Source organism: Paramisgurnus dabryanus, chromosome 20, assembly GCF_030506205.2.
Source record: "Paramisgurnus dabryanus chromosome 20, PD_genome_1.1, whole genome shotgun sequence".
Classification (NCBI taxonomy): Eukaryota; Metazoa; Chordata; class Actinopteri; order Cypriniformes; family Cobitidae; genus Paramisgurnus; species Paramisgurnus dabryanus.
The window spans coordinates 18541906-18564806 of record NC_133356.1 but is presented as its reverse complement, the minus strand read 5'-3'; the positions used below and the strand labels follow the sequence as shown (position 1 = coordinate 18564806).

The 22901-nt window shown below is 35.6% G+C and overlaps 2 protein-coding genes across 4 annotated transcripts; one reads left to right on the top strand and one right to left on the bottom strand.

Moving 5' to 3' along the window:
* Window positions 1-873: 873 nt before the first annotated feature.
* Window positions 874-6573, bottom strand: kifbp (kinesin family binding protein). Its single transcript, XM_065296837.2, has 7 exons — window positions 6053-6573; window positions 5836-5934; window positions 3663-3742; window positions 3398-3581; window positions 3166-3259; window positions 2230-2342; window positions 874-2152 (listed from the first exon to the last, which is right to left on the bottom strand). Exons 1-7 carry the CDS (start codon window positions 6497-6499, stop codon window positions 1274-1276), a joined length of 1896 nt encoding a protein of 631 aa, XP_065152909.1. The 5' UTR covers window positions 6500-6573; the 3' UTR covers window positions 874-1273.
* On the top strand, window positions 6513-22733 carry pik3ap1 (phosphoinositide-3-kinase adaptor protein 1). Of its 3 annotated transcripts, none has more exons than XM_065296835.2 (17): window positions 6513-6633; window positions 11620-12039; window positions 12120-12421; window positions 13550-13694; window positions 13871-14013; window positions 14648-14774; window positions 15984-16180; window positions 16467-16629; window positions 17008-17076; window positions 17998-18273; window positions 18367-18432; window positions 18519-18721; window positions 18838-18898; window positions 19066-19233; window positions 19709-19782; window positions 20599-20699; window positions 22009-22733. In XM_065296835.2, the coding sequence occupies exons 2-17, from the start codon at window positions 11640-11642 to the stop codon at window positions 22124-22126; spliced, it is 2613 nt and encodes an 870-aa protein (XP_065152907.1). In that variant the 5' UTR covers window positions 6513-6633; window positions 11620-11639; the 3' UTR covers window positions 22127-22733. The 3 variants fall into 3 exon arrangements, with proteins under 3 accessions (XP_065152907.1, XP_065152906.1, XP_065152908.1); XM_065296834.2 differs by lacking the exon at window positions 6513-6633 and adding an exon at window positions 9827-10828; XM_065296836.2 differs by lacking the exon at window positions 6513-6633 and adding an exon at window positions 9829-10828 and having other exon boundaries at window positions 19712-19782.
* Window positions 22734-22901: the final 168 nt, after the last annotated feature.

The window sequence follows — 22901 nt, the reverse complement described above, 5'->3', positions numbered from 1 at the left end:
TTGATTTTGACATAGGAGTTCAGAAGCCCCTTAGAACTTTTTTCACAATGAGAAATTGCATAATCTGGCGTTATGTAAACAAACTAGTATTTGAAGGGTTAAAATGCTGAAATAAAAAAAATGTTTCATTAAGATCATGTGTTGTCCTGACCCAAAAACTCAGTAAACATCAGTAAAAGTGTGTTATTAAGATGTTATTTCAGTTATTATATCATATATTTTAGTTATATGTTTACCAAAATCTGAAACTGCTCAATTTTTAAATCAGATCCAAGTTTAGTATATATATATATATATATATATATATATATATATATATATATATATATATATATATATATATATATATATATATATATATATATATAAAGTGGCATCATGTAAACATCATGTGAAACATGAACATCATGTAAACTGGCATTTAAAGGGTTAAAATTATAATCAATTCGTTAGTTATGTAGTTATGATAAGAACTGATTTTAGTAAAAAGAAGTCAATAAAAGTAGAGAAATATTATTTTATTTTATTTTTATTAGGGCATGGACATTGTGTCCATTTTGAGTCCAAGTGTGAGTATTTTAAATTGATGCACAAGGCTTAACTTCCAAAATGAACTTTAACTGGAAAATAATTGTTAAAAAAAAAGTTGCCGCACCAGTTTTAGCTGCACAAACTTAATCGTTATCTATACATTAGGCACTGTAATCTTTGGTGCTTTCCTCTTTGCCTTTAGCAAGATAAACTGTCAACATACTATATAAGGATTGTAGCTGTAATTTGCTGTCTGTCACAACTTCAATGGTTTTTAGTGTGTGTATATTGAAGTAAGTTTAAATGTGAACGTATGTGTGTGTGCTAAATAAGACAAAACTAAGCCAATTCTGTGTTTAATTATTTATTGGAATAAAATGCATTAATATTAATACAGCTACATCTTACACTTAATAAACATACCAATGATTTCTTCTGAAAGAACATTGCACAGGAAATAACATTACAATTGTACATTGCACATTTAAATAGATTAGTGACTGTAAATCATGCAGTTGCGTCAGTCCACAAAGGTTTTTGGTTATAGGGTAACAAAGGCCAAGCTTGAATGTAGTGGACGAGTTTATACCAAGTGATCATTATAATGCTGATATGATGCAACTAACCCTGTGAAAATGAAAGGCCTGGCGCAGAACAAGTAGTAGTATATTTGCCAGTTGTTTTTAGTTCTGTTAGCGATATTACACTGCAGACAATAAACTCAGCCCATGTTCATCTGATGTTAGGTGGAAGAGACCATTCTGGATTGAATTCTGTTGATCTTCAGAGGTAGCAGCGAGACCATCTCTTCACTCAGTTCTAACTCGGTTTCTACCACCTGCTTGGCTTCTGGATGTTCCTCACAGTATTGTACTACAAATTTGTACGTTTCTAGTGAGAGGTTGAGGTTCTCCATTTGAGTGGGGAGATGACTGGAGATAAGCTTAGACTGTAGCCTAGCGACTCGAAACTTGGCCACAAGCGCAGGCCTCAGCACGTCATCCTCAATCGTCTCAGGAAATTTGCCTTCTGGTGAACGGATGGAGTCGAGAAACATCTGATAATACTTCATAGAAGCAGAACACAAGTGGTTAAACTTTTTAACAGTGTGCACGTCGGGCTGATCCTGCTTGTCGGCCACAGCCAACTTCAAGTCCATCATCTCATAGTAGGTTTCTGCAAGTTCAAACTGCAGCTGCCGGCAGATAAGCAAATAGTACTGAGCGTTTAAGTCATTGCAGATCGGCTCCAACATGTCAACTCGACGCTTGTGCATCTTACAACGCCGTTCCAAATCCTGTTCGAAGAAGGCCAGGACCTTGAAGAGAGCGCTATGGTCCTGCAAAATCTCTATATGATCGGTCACGTGACCATCCATTGCATAATACTCTTTGGCTTGAGCTACATAGCTCTGACCCACCAGGAAGATGGCACGGGCTTCGTCAAAATCTAAAGGGAAAATACTGCTTACTTTCTCTTCCAGACTGCAAATGGAGTCAAACGTATCGCTTGAACCAAAAAGTACGGCACTCTTTCGTCCCTTCTCTTTTTCATCCTCTTCGTTCCGACGCGCTCTCATCAGTTCTTCCTGTCGATCCAAGTCTAGCTCTCCGATGTTATCCTGTGAAGAAAAGAAAGAAGTTAAATAAAACAAAATAATAAACTTTCTTTATCAATATTAAATAACAAACGTTTTACCTCAAGAAGCTTTTTAGCATCTTGCAGCAGATTTAGGCAATACTTAATCCAGCATCTGGCAATTTCAGCTCGCTTCTGAAGCAGCTCTTCACGTTTTTCATTTTCAGCCTCACCTTTAAAAATATTCATTATAAAAAGGTATTTAATACAAACCTATGCAATATAAACTTTAAAGCACTAAAGTGCTGTAAGAGAGAAGGCAAGTGGACAAATACATTAGGAGGCGGTTTCCCGGATAGGGTTTAGGTTAATTCAGGATTAGGCCTTATTATTAGGTCATTTAAGAAGTTTTTACAAACATACCTTACAAAAAAACACTACAGATGTGTTTATGTTAAAATTAAACAGGAGAAGGTGTTTTTAAATGAGCTCAAACATGCATTTTAGTATGGCACTAGAATAAGCCCTGTCCGGGAAGACGCCCCTAAAATTTAAATAAAGCAAACAAACTAAAATAAGCATAAATATCACGTTTAAAATTATTATACTTAATTTTCTGCTTATGCTTTTTATAAACTTAAACTAGTTTCTACTGTCTTACGTCTAAGTAACAACAAATATTTACTTTAGTAAACATCTTAAAAACATTTTCATGCAAAATATTTAGCATACTTGCACTCCAACAGAGTTGATGTCTTTTGGCGGTTACAAATTTAGGAACTGGAGCAATGATATACAACTGACAAGCATGATTACTAAATTCCATCAGAATGTCAGAACAAGAAACAGATGCTGTTTAAACACCATTATTGTTTCCGTTAAATAAAGGACAGTATTATTAAATATATAGTTATCCTATACTGTAGTGTAAGTACAACTAAAGCCAGCTGTAAAATGCCTAAAATAAGATAGTTGTGCAATGGAATTAGAGGAAAGTACCATATTTTCAATAGCCTAATAAATTCACGTTTAAAACATCATTACTCAGAAACACACTTTCTTTGGCAGCTGCCTCTGAAGGGATTTCTCCAGCAAGGGTGGCAATGACGCTAGACGCAGCCAAGCAGTGGCGAGCCTCCATGTAACGTGTCTGTGATACAGCGAAAAGAAAGACTTAAGTAAATTACTATGATACTGTCATTGGCATTAAAAACCCAGATTCAAGATTTCGGAGTACACAAAGTTGTTTAGAACTCCACAGATCAATCAGATTGTATGTTTATCGTACCTTGGTGATGTAGTACTGTGACAATGTGGCTGCATTAATGGCCCACTCAAGTGGCACAAACTGGTTGTACTCCAGTTGTCTCTGAAGTGTACTATGGCAGTACTGTCCAGCTCTTTCATACTGCTGTAGATTCTTGTACACTTGCGCTAGGTAATAAAGTGTGTGAGTATAAGCCATTTCAAACCTGTTGTAAAAAGAGTTAAGATGGGTGTTAAAAAATTCTTTGATTTAAGCGTAAGGAAGGCGTAGAGATTCCGGATATTACCTTCTTGTCCTCTCTTGTTGGGATAATTCTTCTCCTTCTGGCACAAAAAAATCTTGAAGATCCATTGGTGCTTGGCCATCCTAATATAAATAAAAAATATGATCATCATAATCACATCATAAATAGTTAAAACATTCGATCAAAACACAATTTTCTTTTATAAACCTGAAAAAGCAAGGATAGCTAGTTTTGCCAGGTACACTTGCTTTCTAACTAGTAGGGTTACATAACGATTAATCTGGATTAATCTATTGCAGAATAAAGGTTTTGTTTACATCTTATATGTGTGTGTGAACTGTGAATAATATGTAAATATAAATATGCACACATGCATGTATATATATAAAAAAATTATATATAAAGTATTTATATTTATTTATAATATAAATTACACATAAACATACAAATGTATATACACATGTAAACATTTCATAAATATATACATGCATGTGTGTGTATTTGTTTATACAAAGTTATTATACACAGTACACACAAATATATGATGTAAACAAAAACTTTTATTCTGCAATAGATTAATCACAATTCATTGTTATGCAACCCTACTAATTATTATGAAATAAATTTAAACCATCTAAATTCCAGAACCCCATTTTTATCCAAAGTGACCTTCTGAGGTTTTAGCTCTAATCAGTATATGCAATATTATTATTTACAAAATGCAGTAACCCCAAATTTTAATGCAAGTGCTGTACACGTGGCCTATAGTAACAATAATGTGTGTTTATGCAATTCTCAGACATTTTAAAATTTCAAAGTAACCTAAAAATGGAGGTAACTGTGTATAAGATTTATCAAAGCAAAATATTATACCTAGGTACTGACACTGTGAAATTTGTAGGCGAAAACACGCTTATGCCCAAAACTGCTGTCTAGGTAGGCAGCTCAAAAACGTGAAACTGATATGCAAATTGTGACCACTGCATCTAACCCATCCTAGTGAGTGAACACATGCACTGCAAGTCGAAACACACACCCAGAACAGTGGGCAGCCATCCAAGCGCCCGGGGAGCAATTAGGGTTAAGGTGCCTTGCTCAAGGGCACCACAGTCGCAACCTGCCAGCCGTGAGACTCGAACCAGCAACTAGGCTAGACTACGACTGCCCCTAATAACGTATTCTTATTGAGTTGGTGTGACTATAACATTTCAATAGTTTGGTGAAACATTTTTAGGGTGAATTCAGATGCTTCATGTCATCATATCAGTGTCAAGTGTCCCTGAATGCAACCTTATTCCAAAACCTGTATGTTTGTGAAAACAATTGGATAATCACCCTACTAAAATAAAACAGCTAAACCATCATAAGCTAGTAACTGGTTTAACATAGTCATTTAGCATACTCTTTTATCAAAAGATAAAAACAAGACTTAAGTCCCGTGACTGCAGTGACGCGGAAGACGTGTTATCCAGACATGTTTGCAAAGTTTTTTTTTCAAACTTACAGCGTGCGTCTCCCTCAGACTGTAAACGAAGCCCGGGCGCACAAAAAAAAAAAAAAACCCAGCTGGGGCGCACCAGATAACACGTCAGCCGCGTTGTACGTCATCTGCGTCACTGCAGTCACATGACTTTAGTCTCGCACTTCACAATAGACGCGAAAGAGAAGACAATGCTGAATAAAGTCATATTTTTTTATTTTTGGACCGAAATGTATTTTCGATGCTTCAACACATTCTAACTGATCCGCTGATGTCACGTGGACTACTTTGATGATGTTTTTATTAGCTTTCTGGACATGGACGGTATAACGTACATAGATTTTTAATGAAGGGTCAACAAGCTCTCGGACTAAATATAAAACATCTTAAACTGTGTCCCGAAGACGAACGGAGGTACGAGTTTGGAACGACACGAGGGTGAATCATTAATGACATTAATTTTCATTTTTGGGTGAACTATCCCTTTAAGGTGGCAATAGCTGTTTTTAGCTGGTCCTCCCAGCCTGGCAATGCTGATCCAGCTTAAAAAGTGATCAAACCACAGCTAAACCAGTTTGCTACACAAATTAAAACCAGCGCACTAGCTTAAGCTGGTTTTAGCTGTTTCTTTTCAGTAGGGTATGACACACACCTATCTTTGTGGGGACAATTGGTCCCCACCAACGTGATAATTACCAGGTACACCCGCACGAACACCCGCACGAACACACACACCTCTTTCATGTAGAGCAAATACATTGATTCAGCAATCTCCAAAAACCCCTGGGCTTTCTCGATTTCATCTCTTCCAGCCCACAAAATCCCGAGCTGATTCTGCAAGAATAAACAAATCATCACATTTTAAGGAGCAATATTTACCAGTAAGCTATTCCACGTGTAACTTTACAATAGAAAACCGTGAACGAAACACTTAGTAAGGGCTTATATTTACCCGGGCCTGTATAAACAACGAGACGTTCTCCTGTGTTATTGTGCACTTGTCAACGAGTTTCATGCAGGTCATGAGATGCTGCTCGCCGGCGGATAGCTCCTCAGTTTCTATGTGGTTCACACCGAGATAATACTCGATCACAGCGAGCCTCGCCGCACTCATACCGGTTGGAGAATCTCCTGCACACGCTTTCCCAGCATCATTCTCAAGCTCTCCATCCACCATCTGCCCGGACTTGCAGTCAGCTTCATTGTCAACCTCTCCCTCATCTCCGATGTCAATCTTTTTCAAAGAACAGTGGATTTCCTTCAGTAGATCCCTCGCTTTGTATTTAGAGCGGAAAGGATTATTCTCGGGGTCTTTTTTCGACTCCACATCGGTAAGATTTTGGGCAAGGCGAAATTTCTCGCACACGGCCTTCCACTCGGTGCTCTGGTTGGCAGCCATGTTTTCCTTTATTAGTTATTACAAGAGATACCCAGCAGAGGTCGGTGACGAATAATGTTGTACATCCAAAAGGCTCGAGAAAATTCTTCCAGCGTCCATTTATACATGCGGACGTTATGTATTCAAGACAGGAGGTAGGTGTCATGGATTTTAATATATTAAAAGTTAAACATAAGATTATTTATTACAATAACATATTTTTGCATATGTGCAAAATTGTTTAAAAGGATAGCTGATACTAATACTCTGTCGCCATCTACAGGCAATTCAAGCAAAGACAAAAGATATGTTGACATTATGTGGCGCTGCAAGAACTGACAGCAGATGACATCAAAGTACCGCGAAAGCAGGCTTCTTTGTATGATTTCTCGCGGTACTTTGACGTCATCAGCTTGTCGGTCTGCACAGTTCTGGATTTTGTAGCTCGGAGACACACTGGCTTAGAAAAAAATGAACAAAAACTCAAAACTAATTTCATAATCAATGTGTTTATCCAGCTATCAGGACCTTAGACAAAAAAGTTCCCCTCTGTGTATGTACTGTCAGGTCTCAAATTCACAGTAGACGCATGGTTCAGTTTCAACCACATAATTCCATATCTGCCCCTGTGTCTTCCTCCATTCAAGTACAAAGGTATTTTCCTTTACATTTCCACGAAGGCTCTCTGTACTTTATCAGGGCGTTTTTCTTTTACTTAAATACATTTTTAAGTATACCATACTTTATATTACACTACATTTCATATTAAACATTTTTTAATACTTAATTAGTTAGGCTACATAAAAAATCTAGCACACAAGTAAAAATAAAGTTTTTATCAAAGTAAAAGTTTACAGAATTGTATACTTTTATACATGATTGTACTAGATTTTAATGTGTTTAAGTATTAAAGGTAAAAAACAACTTGATTTTATAAAATGTAGTAAAAAGTACAGTATTATTATGCATAGGAATGTAGTTAAGTAAAAGTAAACTTAAAGTAAACTGAAATAGCTGACAGTTTATGTTGCAGATATGTTTAACAAATGCAGAGAAGCAGCAGTCTTAAAGGGACGTTGGTTTATTGGCAAATAAATATGGGGACATATAATTGTGAATACATAGGGTCCAAAATACTTAAGCTGAGAGCTTTTTCCAGCTCTGCTCACACACTGGCTTGTGGGTTTGCTGTTATGTCAGATATAGTTTTGAACTGCCTGTTCAATACCTTTGCTAATACTTCATCATCACATCGTGCTTCATGCAACAGTCTGTTCTGAAATGTGGTGCTCAGACAGTTAAAGGTCACGTTCTTTCTGATCCCATTTTTTAAACCTAGTTAGTAATGTTGCTATAATAGTATAAATAATACCTGTTAAATAATAAAGCTCAAAGTTCACTGCCAGGTGATATATTTTCTTTAACAGAATTCGCCTTTCAAAGCCTACAGCGAACGGACAGTTTGGACTACAGGCCTCTACTTCTTGCTTTAATTAAGTCAGTAGAACAGTTTTCCTAAACTCCGCCCACAGGAATACATCAGTCGCTAGCTAAGCTAATGGCAAGCTAAGCTGCTATCGAATTACAACACAATAAAAACAAACTACACAATCAAAACCCGTTACGCATTTCTGAAGGAGGGACTTCATTGAACAAGAAAGACATTAGCCCGTTTTGAGGACAGTGAAAACAGCGGTATAGAGATAAGTCAATTCACACGTTTTTTACACATGAAAAATAGACACACGTTATAATGCGCATTGTAAACACAATCAAAGCTTCAAAAACACAGAAAAAACGTTACATTTAAGTAAAAAATAAACACATGACAATGTTAACATGGTGTAGGTTGTTTGTTTGGTAATGTATACCTACTATATCATGCAATAACCATCTGTTTAAGCAGGGGATTACCTATGGCGTACGTATTAATTAAGTACCTATAAATAACTAGGTAAAAAAGTGAATTATAAAAATAAAATGATTGCTTTTATCAAACTAAATTATAAAATTGACTCAGGATCTGTTACAGCCATATATTTAGGAGCTGCTGTTTAAAATTTTTTTTTTTTTTTAATAATGTGCCCTAGTTATTTAAAGTTCCTCCTATGCAATTTCAGTTCATCCAAGATGATACTCCTTATTCTTCTTTCACATCACCAAATAAAAAAATAAGTTAAGCATGCTTGTCTGAGAGCACAAGAAACCTAGACATCCATGATTGAGGACTTCTCTAATAAACCTACATGGGGTCACACACACCCTCATCTAACCAAGACTGATAAGTCACTGGCTTATAAAATCTGCCAGATTAAACTGTTGTGGGAAACCATAGAAATAGTTCTCATAGTACTTAGCACATAAGGTCAGGATCAAAAACCATCAGAGGTTAATTTATCTCAGTTTTACATAATTTATTTGTTTCGTTTCCTCATGCAGCCATAACCTAACACAAAAGTACCTGGAAAACTGCTAGGGCAGACGGCTAGGTTTTTGTTCCGCCTCGTACTCAATTGCGGACTCAATAATGTCATTAATGGCAAGATAGGAACTTTTCACTGGTGGTCCATTGTTTCTTTATCTGTTAGACAATTAAAGTCCAGTAACACTAGAGCAGGTTTAAAAACTTTTAAAAATTAGTGGCAAACAATATTTAGTACGCATACGGTCAACAAGGTACTTGAAACGAGACAAAAAGATCAGATTTTTCTTGCTTTCAGCCTTTAAAGATGCCAAAGATTGCATTGAAATAATATGTCAAATTGTTCTCTGATGTCTACATAGAAGGTATGTGGCTTTATTAAGTGCAAAAAACATTTTGCATGTCCATTTACAACCCTAGGATTTGCCTTCAGAATGAAATGGTCTATTAGTACCTTATTTTGAAGCTTAGGTTATCTCTGCTCTGATTGGCTGTTTCTCAGAAGATTGTTAATGGACGTTTCTGAGTGGTAAGTTTATGTTTTTTCAGTATGGACTTGCAAAATGTAACTGTAACGTCAATGGTAGAACTTTGGTTCCATCTAAACAGTAGCATATAGCGCTAATTCAGCAGTCTTAGTTAGCAGCCTTACTTTAATAGCCTTACATGAACAATAGGCTTTATGCCCAGCTGCACTACTTCCTGAACTTCAGCCAGCTCCTTGTTTCCTGTCTGCCATTATTGGACAAACTGATTAATCCAGGTGTGTCTGATTATTGTTGTTGTGACTACTGAGGTCAGGCACACCTGGATTAATCAGTTTGTTTGTGAAAACTGAGGTCAGGCACACCTGGATTAATCAGTTTGTCCAATAATGGAAGACAGGAAACAAGGAGCTGGCTGAAGTTCAGGAAGTAGTGCAGCTGGGCATAAAGTCTATTGTCCTGACCAGTTATATGATCTGCTCTGCTGATTTAGAATAAGATGCCCTGTTGACCTTTAAGATATCTATGATAGATATCTGAGCAGTGGCTCAGTGGTGCGTGTAGGTTGTCTACAAACCGGAAGTTTGGTGGTTAAATCCCCCACTCCACCAGACCAAGTGTCGAGGACGAAGTGTCCTTGAGCATGACACCTAACCCCACATGCTTCTGACGACCTCTATGGCGTCTTGCATGGCTGACACCGCCGTCAGTGGATGAATGAGTGATTTGAATGGGTAAATGTGAGGCAACTTGTGAAGCGCTTTGGATGGCCATGGGTCTGTTGAAAGTGCTATATAAATGCAGTTCATAAATACAGATCTGTTTTTAAAAGGAAACATTGATTGACTTAGACATTTTACCATCCATATTTCTTCACATTTTAAAGGTGAACTAAACTATTTAATGCACTATGTATACATTTTGTATGCATTGAGATTTTTTGATACCATTTCAACACCAACTGAATGTAGTATTGCATACCACTGTTACCAATATAAGTATAAGTCTTACTAGTAACATTAGAAAAACGTAGATAAGACAAATATAAAGTGAATTTTTAAAATGCGCTGTCCAGTTTTAAAGAGGCCACAGCGTATTTTTGAAAAACCTGTTAACTCAGATGTTTTTTAACTGTGCATTACTTCTGTTATTTGGTGCACAGCCTACAGTAGCTTATGTCAGTTTAGACAGTGCTTCACATAGTATTTTAGGAAGTGACGTGGCCACCCACCATCAGGAAATGGACTGTTTTTTTAGTAGATGTAAGTCATGGGCTGAGGGCAGATGGGCCATGTACCGCAATCAAGTACTAAGAGCATTTTGATCGTAAGGTAAGTTAAGAACGGAGATAAACTGAAAGGGGTCGTTGGAAGATACAAGCAAAACTGTGCAGCCACTGTAGCAGGGCAGTATTTATTACAATCTGGTATCACAAGACGTAAGGTGAGTTATCTCGTATATCACATAATTACCAATAAATGTTGTGTGAATCAATAATAGGCCTGGATGATACAGTTTACATCATAACCAGAAAGATTTGGTGTTGCACTTCTCAGTTATTTTTGGAATATATACAGATGCTTTAAAATGATGAAAATATTATACGTTTTCAATGTTAATACAGGAGGTTAATTATAGTGGATATTATTGGTAAGTTGAATCACATTTTTTATTGTCGTGTCTTAACGTTTAATGCTAGGAATCAGAAAAAAAAGATTCTTTTGCGTACTATGCAAAATTGCTTATTCTCTAACTTTCACGGGTTAAGCAAGCCAAATTGAAATAAATTTTACATTAAGGCTAAAGTTTGTGCATTTAGAGGTAACACTGATAACTGTTAGCCGAGCATAAATTTGAGCATACAAAAAACTTGTATCCTAATCATATTCATATGCTAAAACTTCTAGAGGAAAGGTATACCAGTGTAAATGTATAGCCCAGTCGATTACCTACAAATTCATTAATCACAAAATAAACAGCATGCTTTGTTTCAATTACAGTAGATAGAGTTTGTTGTTATTTACAGAATAAAAGTTTGGAAGAATACAAAGAATTCCTTTAGAGTTTTCTTAACATTTTGTCTTATGTAGCTTTCACTGTGTTTTATTATGTAATTTTATATTTCTAAATTACATTTCATCAAGTGAATTATTATACTTTTAATGCATATGTGCTTTAGATGGATATAAATGTAATCTGTGTTTTTAATAAAAGCTGTGTGCATTGTTTTGCAGCACATCCTGGACAGTCCACAATGTGTGAGGTGTTAATCGTTCATACCTGCGAGGCCACTGAATGGGCCGATTATTTAAAGCAAATCTTGACTGCATCACGTAGCTTTCTGGAGGACTCCATCGTTTTGTATAATATAAATGAAAATATTTTGTTGAACAGTCAGGAGCTGTTTGGCTCCTGCAAGTGCGTCATACCTTTAATGTCTGCAGAGTTCATGGACATGCAGAATGACCCGCACATACTGGACACTTTTCAGGATTTTCTCCAACCCCCTTACAAAGTTGTTGCATTTTTGTGTGGATTATCAGAACAGGAAATATCCGTGGGCTATTTTGAACACTGGCAGTTTTGGAGAAAGCTCAGTTCAGATGATGAACCATCAGTATATGTTTCTACTGTACTGGAGTGCATTAATGACGGTATGTATTTTATGTTTTCTATGTTATCTTATTTCAATATTTTTTTATTGGCCTGCATTAATGTATAATGTTTTTTCAAGGATGTGTTGATGAAAATTGCCAGGAGATTGCTAATATTCAACTAGAAGAGCAGAGAGATTCACAAGAAGACAAGGATGACTTCATATTTCCTGACATTCCTGAAGATTTACCTTTGCATGATGAGATAGAACAGCTAAATGATGATGTTCCTGACATTCCTGAAGATTTACCTTTGCCTGATGAGATAGAACAGCTAAATGATGATGTTGTTCCTACTGAGCAAGCTTGTTTAAATGTCTCGGAGCCATCGCTTGAAGATCAGTCCTGTCTCACTATTCAACCAGACAGAGTGCTACGTGGGGTAAGTGTAAAGCTATTTTGAGTACCGTACACTTTACGATAATGTTGTATTTTTAACATTAGTAAATGCATTAGCTAACATGAACAAATGAAGAGTCTGTTTGTCCGGACAGGGCTTAAGTTTAGTCCATGAAAAAATGTTTGTTTGAGCTTGCACTTATATATCTTAAAATATACCAGTGCCAAAGTTTTGTACACCAGTAATGTTTTTTTAAAAGTGTGTTTATAAAAAATGACTTTATAATATGTCATAATATAACTAAGGCCAGGTCTTGGTTTAATCTAAACTTTGTTGGGAAAACTGCACCGTTTCAGCATTTATTAGTGCCGATACAATGGTTTATGTTAGTTCAAAAAATGTTAACAGTTACAACTTATGATTTAAAAAATATATAGTAAAAAGAAAAAGAACGAAAATTAATAAATGCTATTAAAGTATTGTTTAAAGTTATTTCACGTTAGCTAATGTAAACAAATATAACATCATTGTAATCTGCTGTCCTATTTTAATGTTATAACTATTTTTGGGCGTGAGTCTATGACGCACATGTCCAGAGGCAGTGCTTCTTTACACAGACTTCTTTCTTTAATAAAGATGACAGGATGTGACTCAAGCAGATTCTAAAGATAAACTTTCTTAACGCTTTGCATAATTTTAGGGATATGGCTTACGGTATTCGGCGTGGTCCCACTGTGTGGGTGAAGCTCAATTTATGTACGCCACTCTTGGATTTTATTTAATTGACTTGATAAAAAGTTTTACAGATAATTAAAAGAACCCAAACAATTCTGTTTTATGCAATCCATGATTTAATGATCTGAAGGAAGAGGTGCTTTATACAAAATCGGAAATTTCCACTTGGTGTGGAAATCCAGCCATTTTACAACGCTGTAAATTCTAACACTGCTCATTGCTGATTCAGCATTTGGCTTTAAAACATTTGCTGACATTAGGTCGAATCAAATCACATTTTGTTGGGACCTCACCACGTCTCAGTGTAAAAACTTGAGTCGTGTCAAGTGAACATTTGCTGAATTAAGAAATATCCTAATGATTTTGAATAGGCTTTACTGTACTTATTGCAAACTGATCTCTTGACTTTCTCACCGTTTGTCTGTTCCCATAAAGACTTGTGTGAATATTTATATAATCATGATGAAGAATCTGGATGACGAAGATGGCCTGGAAGTGGAGTTTAGCGCCGAACACTCGACAGCAAAACGAATGCCTGCGACTCTTGTAAACAAGTGTATTGTTACTGTACAATCACCTGGTAAGAAAAAACGCATCAGAAAGAGGAACTTTTTATATCAGTTCCTCACTGTCTCTTTCGCTTTCAGCTGAATTTACATATTGCTTCCTGTTAATAGGGGTTATTTATTATAAATGAAGCATTGTGTTTGAGACGTTGACAAAATGTAGTTTTGATTGTTGTTTTAATTCTTTTAGATATGCCAGCTGGGATAGTCACAGTAACCCTTTATAAAAACGACTCAGCAGTCTGTTCATCCACAGTAAAATATTACACAGAAATGGAAGAAATTTGCACATACCTAGAAAAAATGTCGGACCCTATGCAGTTCATGTGTCAGGTAATGTTTAAATAAAACCCATCTTTATGCCAATTACTAATCATTATGCCACAGCTATTTTTAAGGCACTAAAGTTGGTCACAATCATGTTAAAAAATACTATGTATACATGAGTGTATATAAAAATATACACTCTGAGTTATTTTCAACCCACCGTTGGGTCAAAAAGGGATGAGCCCAGCAGCTAGGTTGAAATTAACCCAGAAAATGTTTATATTTGGGTTAAAACAACCCAGCATTTTGGGTTGAAACAACCCAGCATGGGTTAAATTACAATATAGCGGGCTGGGCTCATCCCTTTTTGACCCAATGCTTGGTTGAAAATAACACCAGTGTTTTTTATAGTGTAAACAGAGACCTTAAGCTTGAAAGCATGTCTGGATGCAAACGTACATGATGCAAGTATGAAAGACACTTTACGTAATTAGTTAAAGAGAATAAAGGACTATAATTGCTTTTACATTACACATTGTTCCTGTTACTTCACACAAGCTTATGTAGAAAGCTTCTGCAGGCTGAACGTCTTTTAGGAAAGAGATATTTGTCTTGACTTCTCTTTTTAATAATGTACTTTAATAACTGAGCTTTGCTTGTTCACATGCAAGATTTTAATTCTGCATAATTTTATTTTTAGGCTTTCAACATCGCATCAAATGTGCCTGAGTCACTGGATATTTTGCTTGCTGACTCTCTCAAAAACCGGATGCCTTTGTGTGGATTAGAGATGTTTAGTCAAGTTGAACAGGAGAACACAACAAGCAGTAAGTGTTTTTATTACACGTCTATTACGCGTTTTAGGTTGTGATAAAGTTTACACGAGCTGCAAATGCATTTTGTGAGCAACATCTTTGATGTAACACAAAGTTATTGTTCAAGGCCACTGTCGTTAAACCGTATCATTAAGAAATGCTTTCAAATGTCTTATGTCAAATTGCTTATTCATTTTGTCACAGAGGCTGCTAAAACAGCAATACAAAATGCTTACAAATTTATTTAGGTTTTGCTTTAAATTTAGAATACAGCATTTCTATGTGAAACCCATTTAGTCCCATCATAGCAGGGTCTTACCAGAACAGGTATTAAGTTGGTAATAGTTAATGTTTGTTAACATTAAATGATATGATGTGTTATTTTTTGTTATATTGCACTCTTAAAAATACTTTGGTCTTTTAACCTATGGTTAGGTAAAATATTGACAAACCCAACCGTTGGTTTTAAGTCACCTAGAACAGTGGTTCTTAATCTTTTTCAGCGTGCGGCCCCCTTTGTGTACGGTGCATTCCTTCAAGGCCCCCCTAAAGAAAATTTATAAACAAAACATATTAAATTATGCAAAGTAGTGCTGTTGGTTAGTAGCCTTATTTATTTAGGTTTAATTACACAGAATTCATGATAAATTAATGTATTTTATAAAATGTCCTAAAACTGGGGCCCCCCTGGCACTACCTTGCTCCCCCCTGGGGGTCCCAGCCCCCAGTTTGAGAACCACTGACCTAGAAAATGTTCATATTTGACTTTGTCATGGATTTTAAACAACCCAGCATTTTTTTTGTGTATACGAGAGTATATTATAATATGATATGTTTCAACAATTACAATTTGTCTTTTAAAATCTAATAGCATTATTGAATGCACAATAAACTAACATATCATCGCTGTCCTTACGAAAGCAAATACTGTATGTCTAAATGCACTTTCATTTAAGAAAACGAAAAAAAAAACAATATTTTTAAATGATTACACACGGTGTTGTCTAAATTACCAATGGAGATATGAAAATACGAGATTTCGGAAATGTCATGATGATATTTTAATACATGCTGTGAAAATGTACATTGCTTGTTGTGAGCTTATGTCCGCTAATAAATAAACTATTGTTAACAAAGAAAACCTTACTGTAAAATGATGCCATTTTCTCGAATGTGATGGAAAAGCACTGCAATAAGTACATAAATTTTTTTTGCTTTTAGATAGTCGTGATGTGGAACTTCCAACACTGCTTCACTTCTCTGCTAAGTACGGTTTAAAGAAATTGACATCTTTGTTAATGCGGTGTCCTGGAGCTTTGCAAGCCTACAGCTTGATGAACAAAGATGGGGATTACCCTAACAAACTAGCAGAAAAGAATGGCTTCTCCGATTTAAAACAGTTTATGGATGAATATGTTGTGAGTTCTTTGCCTTCTATTTTTGTAATGAAAATTTGTCTACATGCACAATAGCTTATGAATTCTGGTAAACTGAGGCAACCATTAAAAAAAGCACACTTTTGGTCAGTATGTGCGAAACTAAATGACCTTGCTGTGTGAGACTTACAGTACTGGCGCAACAAATTTTTTAATCTTGAGAATGAGGATATCTAGTGCATGTTTCATTTGTGAGGGAAATTGAATACTGTAATGTTTTGCTATTTGTTTTATGCTAAACTTTTTTTTGTTTCATAAAACCAACAAGGAAACAGTGGACTTGGTTAAGGTCCATATGGAAGAGTCCCAGGACAGCCCTGAGAATGAAATCTATGAAGACATGTTGACAAAATCCCAAAATTTTATCACAGGATTTGATAATGAGGACATTTATGAGTCTATGATAAAACTCAATCCTGAGATGAATTTGTGTAAGGCACTCTTATTTAAAACTCTAGTATATTTTGATTGCAGTCATAATTTAACAATTATACATATCTGTTGTTATTTCCTGACATTTATTGCAGTCATGAATTACACTCAAAAGCTCAGTTTTTGTTTAGTAAATAGTGCAAATATTTTATAATAGGCAAAACAATGCAAGTTTATTTATGATACATTTAATACACTGATTAAAGTGCTTTAAATTATAATGAAATTAATTATATAAACAAAAAAACATTAGTGATTCTTAGTATAGATAACAGATACAAAGTCACGTTTATTGCATGTAAATGCATTTTAAGATGTTTTAAGTTTTCAGGCAAAGTCTAATGTATACTATGTTCACATAATCTATGTTTCTACAGATGAGGACCTAGAGAGTGTTATGGAAGACTCCAACCCAGAAGAGAGAATGCTGAGAAAGTTTTTTGAAGGTACTGGAAGACACCACATGTCACTTTATATTTTTTATAATAACCTCCAGATACCCTTCTGTTTGTCTGCCCTGATGTAGGATACTGTATAAATCTGTCTTTACCTAATAAAAGCATGAACCTCTGTTATTTAGAGATATTTACAATAGGAGCACCATATTTGTGAAGGTTCCCAAAATTATTCTCATTGTTTTACTGTAAAACCTGGGAAGATAGCAAATCAACTGAAACTTTATTATTATATCAAAGTTATTAACATGCGACCTGGTAACAAAACTGGTATAAATTAATAAATTTTAACATTGTAAAATGATATCAAATCAACATATAGTTTTATGTTACTTTATAGGTGAAATTTCCCGAGACTTTTTTAAAGATGTAAAATAAATATTTGGTCCTCACAGTATGTATGTGAAGCTTTAGCTCAAAATAGACAATTTATTAAAGCATGTTAAAATGGCCACTTTGTAGGTGTGAGCCAAAATGTGCCGTTTTGGGTGTGTTCTTTTAAATGAAAATGAGCTGATCTCTGTACTAAATAGCAGTGTTGAATAGTGCAGATTAAGAGGCGGTATTATCACCTTCTGACATCATGAGGGGAACCAAATGTCAATGACCTATTTTTTTTTCACATGTATACAGAGAATGGTTTACCAAAACTAAGTTACTAGGTTGATCTTTTACACATTTTCTAGGTTGACACAAGCACTGGGGATGCAATTATAGCACTTAAACATTGAAAAAGTCTTAAACTTAATTTGTCGAAACTTAAAATAGTAGGTTGTATTGACTTACAAAACTAAGTTTTGCATTTTTATAGTGTGTATACATTGCAAATATTACTATTAATTTTGAATTTGAAGCTTATTTTTGATTACTATTGGTCTACTAAACTTCAATCTCCTTTTGGTTCTTATTTAGCAAAACCTGGCAAGTGTTTACAGTCTGAACCTACGTTAAACAATGGAGAATTACCTGACATGGATGGTGAATACCATGACATGGGCGTTGACCCAGAAGTTTACGGTGAATTGGAGGAGGAGGAGGATCCGTACAATCCATGCTTCCCCGATGATGTTTATGATGTTGTGGAACCGCATCCCAATGTTCCTGACCTTCTCAATCGACCACCTGCACCCATTCCAAGACCGGTCCATAAACAAAATCCTGAGGAGAATGCCACTTACATTTCCAAAGGTACAAACCGTGTCCTTTTCAGCTTTCACAGTAAACAGCGTGTGGAGTGGATCTGATGTATTTTTAATGGAAATATATTTTTACGTATTACAGTGTTTTCAACTAAAGACCCTCCTCTATACTCCGTAAGCAAAAAGCCAGAAAAGGATATTTCTATAGGTATGCAAGTTTCTTGCGTCTGAATGTAATGGAAAGTGTTTGGGGTACATTGAATGTAGAATATAACTATATTCTCATACTGGTAGCACCTGTACGGCTGGTGAGAGACAGGGAAATGAGCAGTGAGTATGACCCATATGCTGGCATGAAGACTCCCGGACAAAGGCAGCTCATCTCTCTACAGGAAAGAGTGAAGGTGGGTGAGCTGACCGTTGAAGAGGCTGTTCACGAGTTTAAGGCTTGGCAGTTTGATCAAGACGGAAGGTCGCATTCACTCCGATATCAGCAGGTAAATATAGTCAAAATATATTGAAATGTAATGATGAAATTAGTTCTTTTGTAACATCTAAAAATAACCGGTGGAAGCCTTTAACCTTGCAAATGTGTGTCCATTTATCTCAAAAGGACAATTTACAGAAGTTAAGAGACAGCATCACTCGACGCTGTCGAAACAAAGGAACAAACGGTAATTTTTCTCACGTATTATATCCATATGTACTATAAAATCTTTCAACGTGGAATTCTGTCATACCATACAAGCAATTTTTTTTTCTTTTTTTTATTTGTATAGAGAAATTTCATGCAACTCAAAACAGACATTTTCTAAACAGAGTCTTTCTGTCTTTTCATTAGAGCTTATGATTACAGCACCAATGCAAACAAACGTTAATTGGGTCCCTAATAAGAACATAAATTGCTCGGTGTATGAATCTACACCTCGTTCGATTACCCAACCCCCTCCTGTGAGCAGACCGCTGCAGAGAGGAAGCTGGCAGACAGGAAGCACCTCAAGCACTTCTAGTATGTCACAAAATAACTTCTATAATCTTTTGAAAAAATAACATCTGAAAGTGAAAGTCATCATGTTTCACAGCTCATTCTAGATCTATTTTGATAAAGCACTTAAATATGTTTTTTTTAATGGAGACTAATGAAGCATAATGAAGAATTTTAATGAAGCATTCAGACCTTTTCTTGTCCTGCTAAGTTTAGTTCAAACACACCTGTAATTTTCAATTCCTATCAAACATTATATCCTAATGATATAAGTATATAATATATAATTAGCTGGTTTATGTTCGTTTGATCAGGCTTGGATCTGAACTTTGCAGAATGTTGCTTTTCAGAAGCAAAGTTGGATCATTTCATTAGTACTGGTGCTAGAAAAGGAGATCTTTAAATCTCTTACGACTTAAAACGCACACATTGTTGCAAGTCAATTGAATATAAATGGTGCTCTATAGTGCATGATGTAAAATGTAATGTTTGACCCGAGTAGGTAGTAGCAGTCACAGATTGAGCATTCAGAGCACGGTCAGCTCCAGCAGCGGAGCAGAAGGAGAATTTGAGGTAAGCGTATTTTATAGTTTTTCCACAATGAAAGTATGATTATGATAATTGTCAATTCATCCATTATTCAACATCCTTATGCTTTATTCATGAAAGGATTCACATCAGGACAACATCGCTGTCCTTCCGAAATCTCATATCTCCATATATTCTGATTTTCATGTCATAAACCAGTGTTTCCCAAACTTTTTTCTGCCATGGCAGGTAGCTTTGAACGCTTTTTAAAACCCTGTTGCAGTGTTATTTTTCCACGGCACACTAAACAAGTGGTCAAAGTGTTTCCCAAACACCGCGGCACAGTGGTTGGAACAACATTGTCATAAACTATTATTCATCACTCTTTATGTTTGTCAGTGGGTTTGGCAAATATTTACCTAATAAAATGTATTAAAAAAGTGCTTGTCAACTTGGACAACACAGTATGAAATTATTTAATTAATTTCTGTTTATTGAAAACGAGTGAATTTGGACATACAAGCTTTTAGAAGGACAGCGCAAATATAATACAAAAGGAATTTCATGATTTTATCAGCTCAATTACAATTACAGCACAATCTTATATGTGAAAACCCAGCTAAAGTCATTTTTAGTGATTTATGCTTTTCTACATAAAATCATCTTACATAATGTAAAGTACATGTTGTGAAAATATAACCTTGATATTTTTAATACAGAACGAGTAGGTCATGTCAAAGATTGAAATCAAATTTAGTTGCTCCTAATCTCAGATTATAAGACTTTAGCCTGGGTGTCACAGAAAGGGTCACAAATTGATTCTGTTTGACCTCTCTTATGTGTTTACTTGTTTGGTTTAAGGAGCCTCCGGATATTCCACTCCCTCCACGGCCCACTCGCCCTGCAGCAGATAATCCACCTGTGCTCCCTCCACCCAGAGTCCCACCACGACTACCAGAGCGGTGAGAGTTTCAAATGGCTTGAAACATAAGATACAGCTGCTTAGAGATAGACAGATTAACTGGTTTTGCTGATTAGACTGGAACCGATAATTCATTGGTGGAACAATCGAAATCAAAAAATGCATGCCGATAGTTTTCCAGAGTTGCATCCGTTGCTTCATATCATTATAAAGTAATACATTTGGTGAATAGATGCATTAACAGAGAAGCAACAGCAGGAAGTTTGTCGTCAAGGCTGACAGGACACTAATATTAGTGGTATACCTCAAACGGTTACACACAGATAAATCCAACCCAAATGTTTAATGTCATGATTATAAACATTGATTTGCAGTAGCTAATATCCAGCTGGTTACTTTTATCCATGATTTATACATATTTTAAGTTAATAACAAGAGAAAGCAAACTATATGCAGCCGTCGGCTACGTTAACATATCCAACGAATCAAAATCTGATTTTTTTTTATTTATTATCATTGCAATACATCTTTTGTTATTTTGATTAGATAATCATTAAGTGCTAAAACAGAAGCAAATAAAGTACAAGACTACACATATAATATACATTTATGTAATTTCATTTTTTTACTTTTGTAATACATTTCAGCACTGTTTCACTTAGATTTTTATGTTTTTTTTTAGTCCAGTATCCATTTTAAAAACTATCGGTCAAATCATTGGTTATCCGCAAGCAGGGACCCACTTAGTTATTGGTATCTGTAAAATCCACTATCAGTCGACCTCTACAGCTGCTGTATCAGTAAATGTGTTTAGTATCTTGGTCATGGTAAAGACTACAGGAACTATTTTACACAGGTGTGAAAGTTAAAACAGGGTATGCCAATAGTAAATGATATTTTGTGGTTTGGAATGATCATCCTCTCGAAGTGTTATTGCAAGACGTACCTAATGCACCAGATGTTTCGATAAAACTTAGTAGGTGAAGTACAGGCAGCATATATTAAACGCTACACCTCCTCATGTGACAAACCACAGCATCAAAAACTCTTCCAACCACGAAGTCAGGCTCCACTTAGCTTAACTTTCCATCATGTGTACAAACATCATACTTTACATCTTGAAGATAAAATGTGGGTTTTAAAATGCACTACATTTTCAGAAGCTCCTCGTATATACAAATCAGATATATTAGTAATGCCTGAGATGGAGAAAGGGGAAAAGAAAAACAGAACTGATTTAAAACTGTGCATCAGCCTAAGTGCAAATGCTGCAAACTACATTTAATTTAGTTCATTGTAAGAGAAAAATTTTGAGTGTGTTGTAAATATACCCACACTTTATTTTTTAGGAATGCAGAGAGTTCGCTCCATGAACGTTATGTATCAAATCCCTCCCGTGCATTACCTCCAGTGACGCCCGCTCAAAGGCCCATGCCACCTCCACCGATACCAAGACGGACGTGGTGAAGACCTACTTCAACATGGGTGGCTTTCATTTTGTTTCACTGTGCAATTTATATGCTGAACTTTTTAAAGTGAGCTCAAATGTCCATTTATGGTGGGACAAAAGACTTTCGCTCCGACTTCAGTGTTTTTCAAGTGCTGAAATTTATCAGACAACCTGCAATGAAAATAACCATCTTATTAATTTCCATTTCTAAATGGTTTCAGATGAAGGAATGCATTCTGTTTTATGGTTAAACTGATATTGTTGTTTGGTTGCTCTTCAGTTTGACCACTCTGAATATTGATAGGTATAGCAAACAGCAAAATTAAGAATTTGCCTACTTTTTTTATTTAAACTTTGCATGACAAAATACATTCTGTAATCATTTAAGTAGCCTATATTTATTAATGGATTCGCTTTTCAATGCTGGTTATGTTAAATATCACTCTTTACTGAGCTATATAGAGTAGATAATGAAAGCAGTATATTTAACAGCACAAAATGTGTGAATGCATGGTGTTAAGAGAGCAAGTGACAGTGTGAGTGGCTGTATGTGTGTTTTTCGCTGTCCCTTTATGTTTGTTGAACCACGATGACACATTCGATTAAATACATGTTTCTTTTTTATTTGCTTCTGCATTTTCTGGAGGGGAGAATGGGTAACTTTGGAATTAACAGACAATAAACAGACAATATTTTTAAGTGTGTGTGCTAAAACAAGAATTAAACTGGTTACAAATGCCATTTAGATCTACACGTTAGGGCTGTGCCCGAAATAACATCCTGCAGCCTATG

Coding starts and splice junctions, on each gene's coding strand:
- pik3ap1 (XM_065296835.2), top strand. CDS start 11,640: ATGTGTGAGGTGTTAATCGTTCATACCTGCGAGGCCACTGAATGGGCC. Junction 13,695..13,870: donor TGTTACTGTACAATCACCTG/GTAAGAAAAAAC, acceptor TAATTCTTTTAG/ATATGCCAGCTGGGATAGTC. Junction 16,630..17,007: donor CAATCCTGAGATGAATTTGT/GTAAGGCACTCT, acceptor ATGTTTCTACAG/ATGAGGACCTAGAGAGTGTT.
- kifbp (XM_065296837.2), bottom strand. CDS start 6,499: ATGGCTGCCAACCAGAGCACCGAGTGGAAGGCCGTGTGCGAGAAATTT. Junction 3,582..3,662: donor CAACAAGAGAGGACAAGAAG/GTAATATCCGGA, acceptor TTTTTACAACAG/GTTTGAAATGGCTTATACTC. Junction 3,260..3,397: donor CACAGTACTACATCACCAAG/GTACGATAAACA, acceptor GCTGTATCACAG/ACACGTTACATGGAGGCTCG.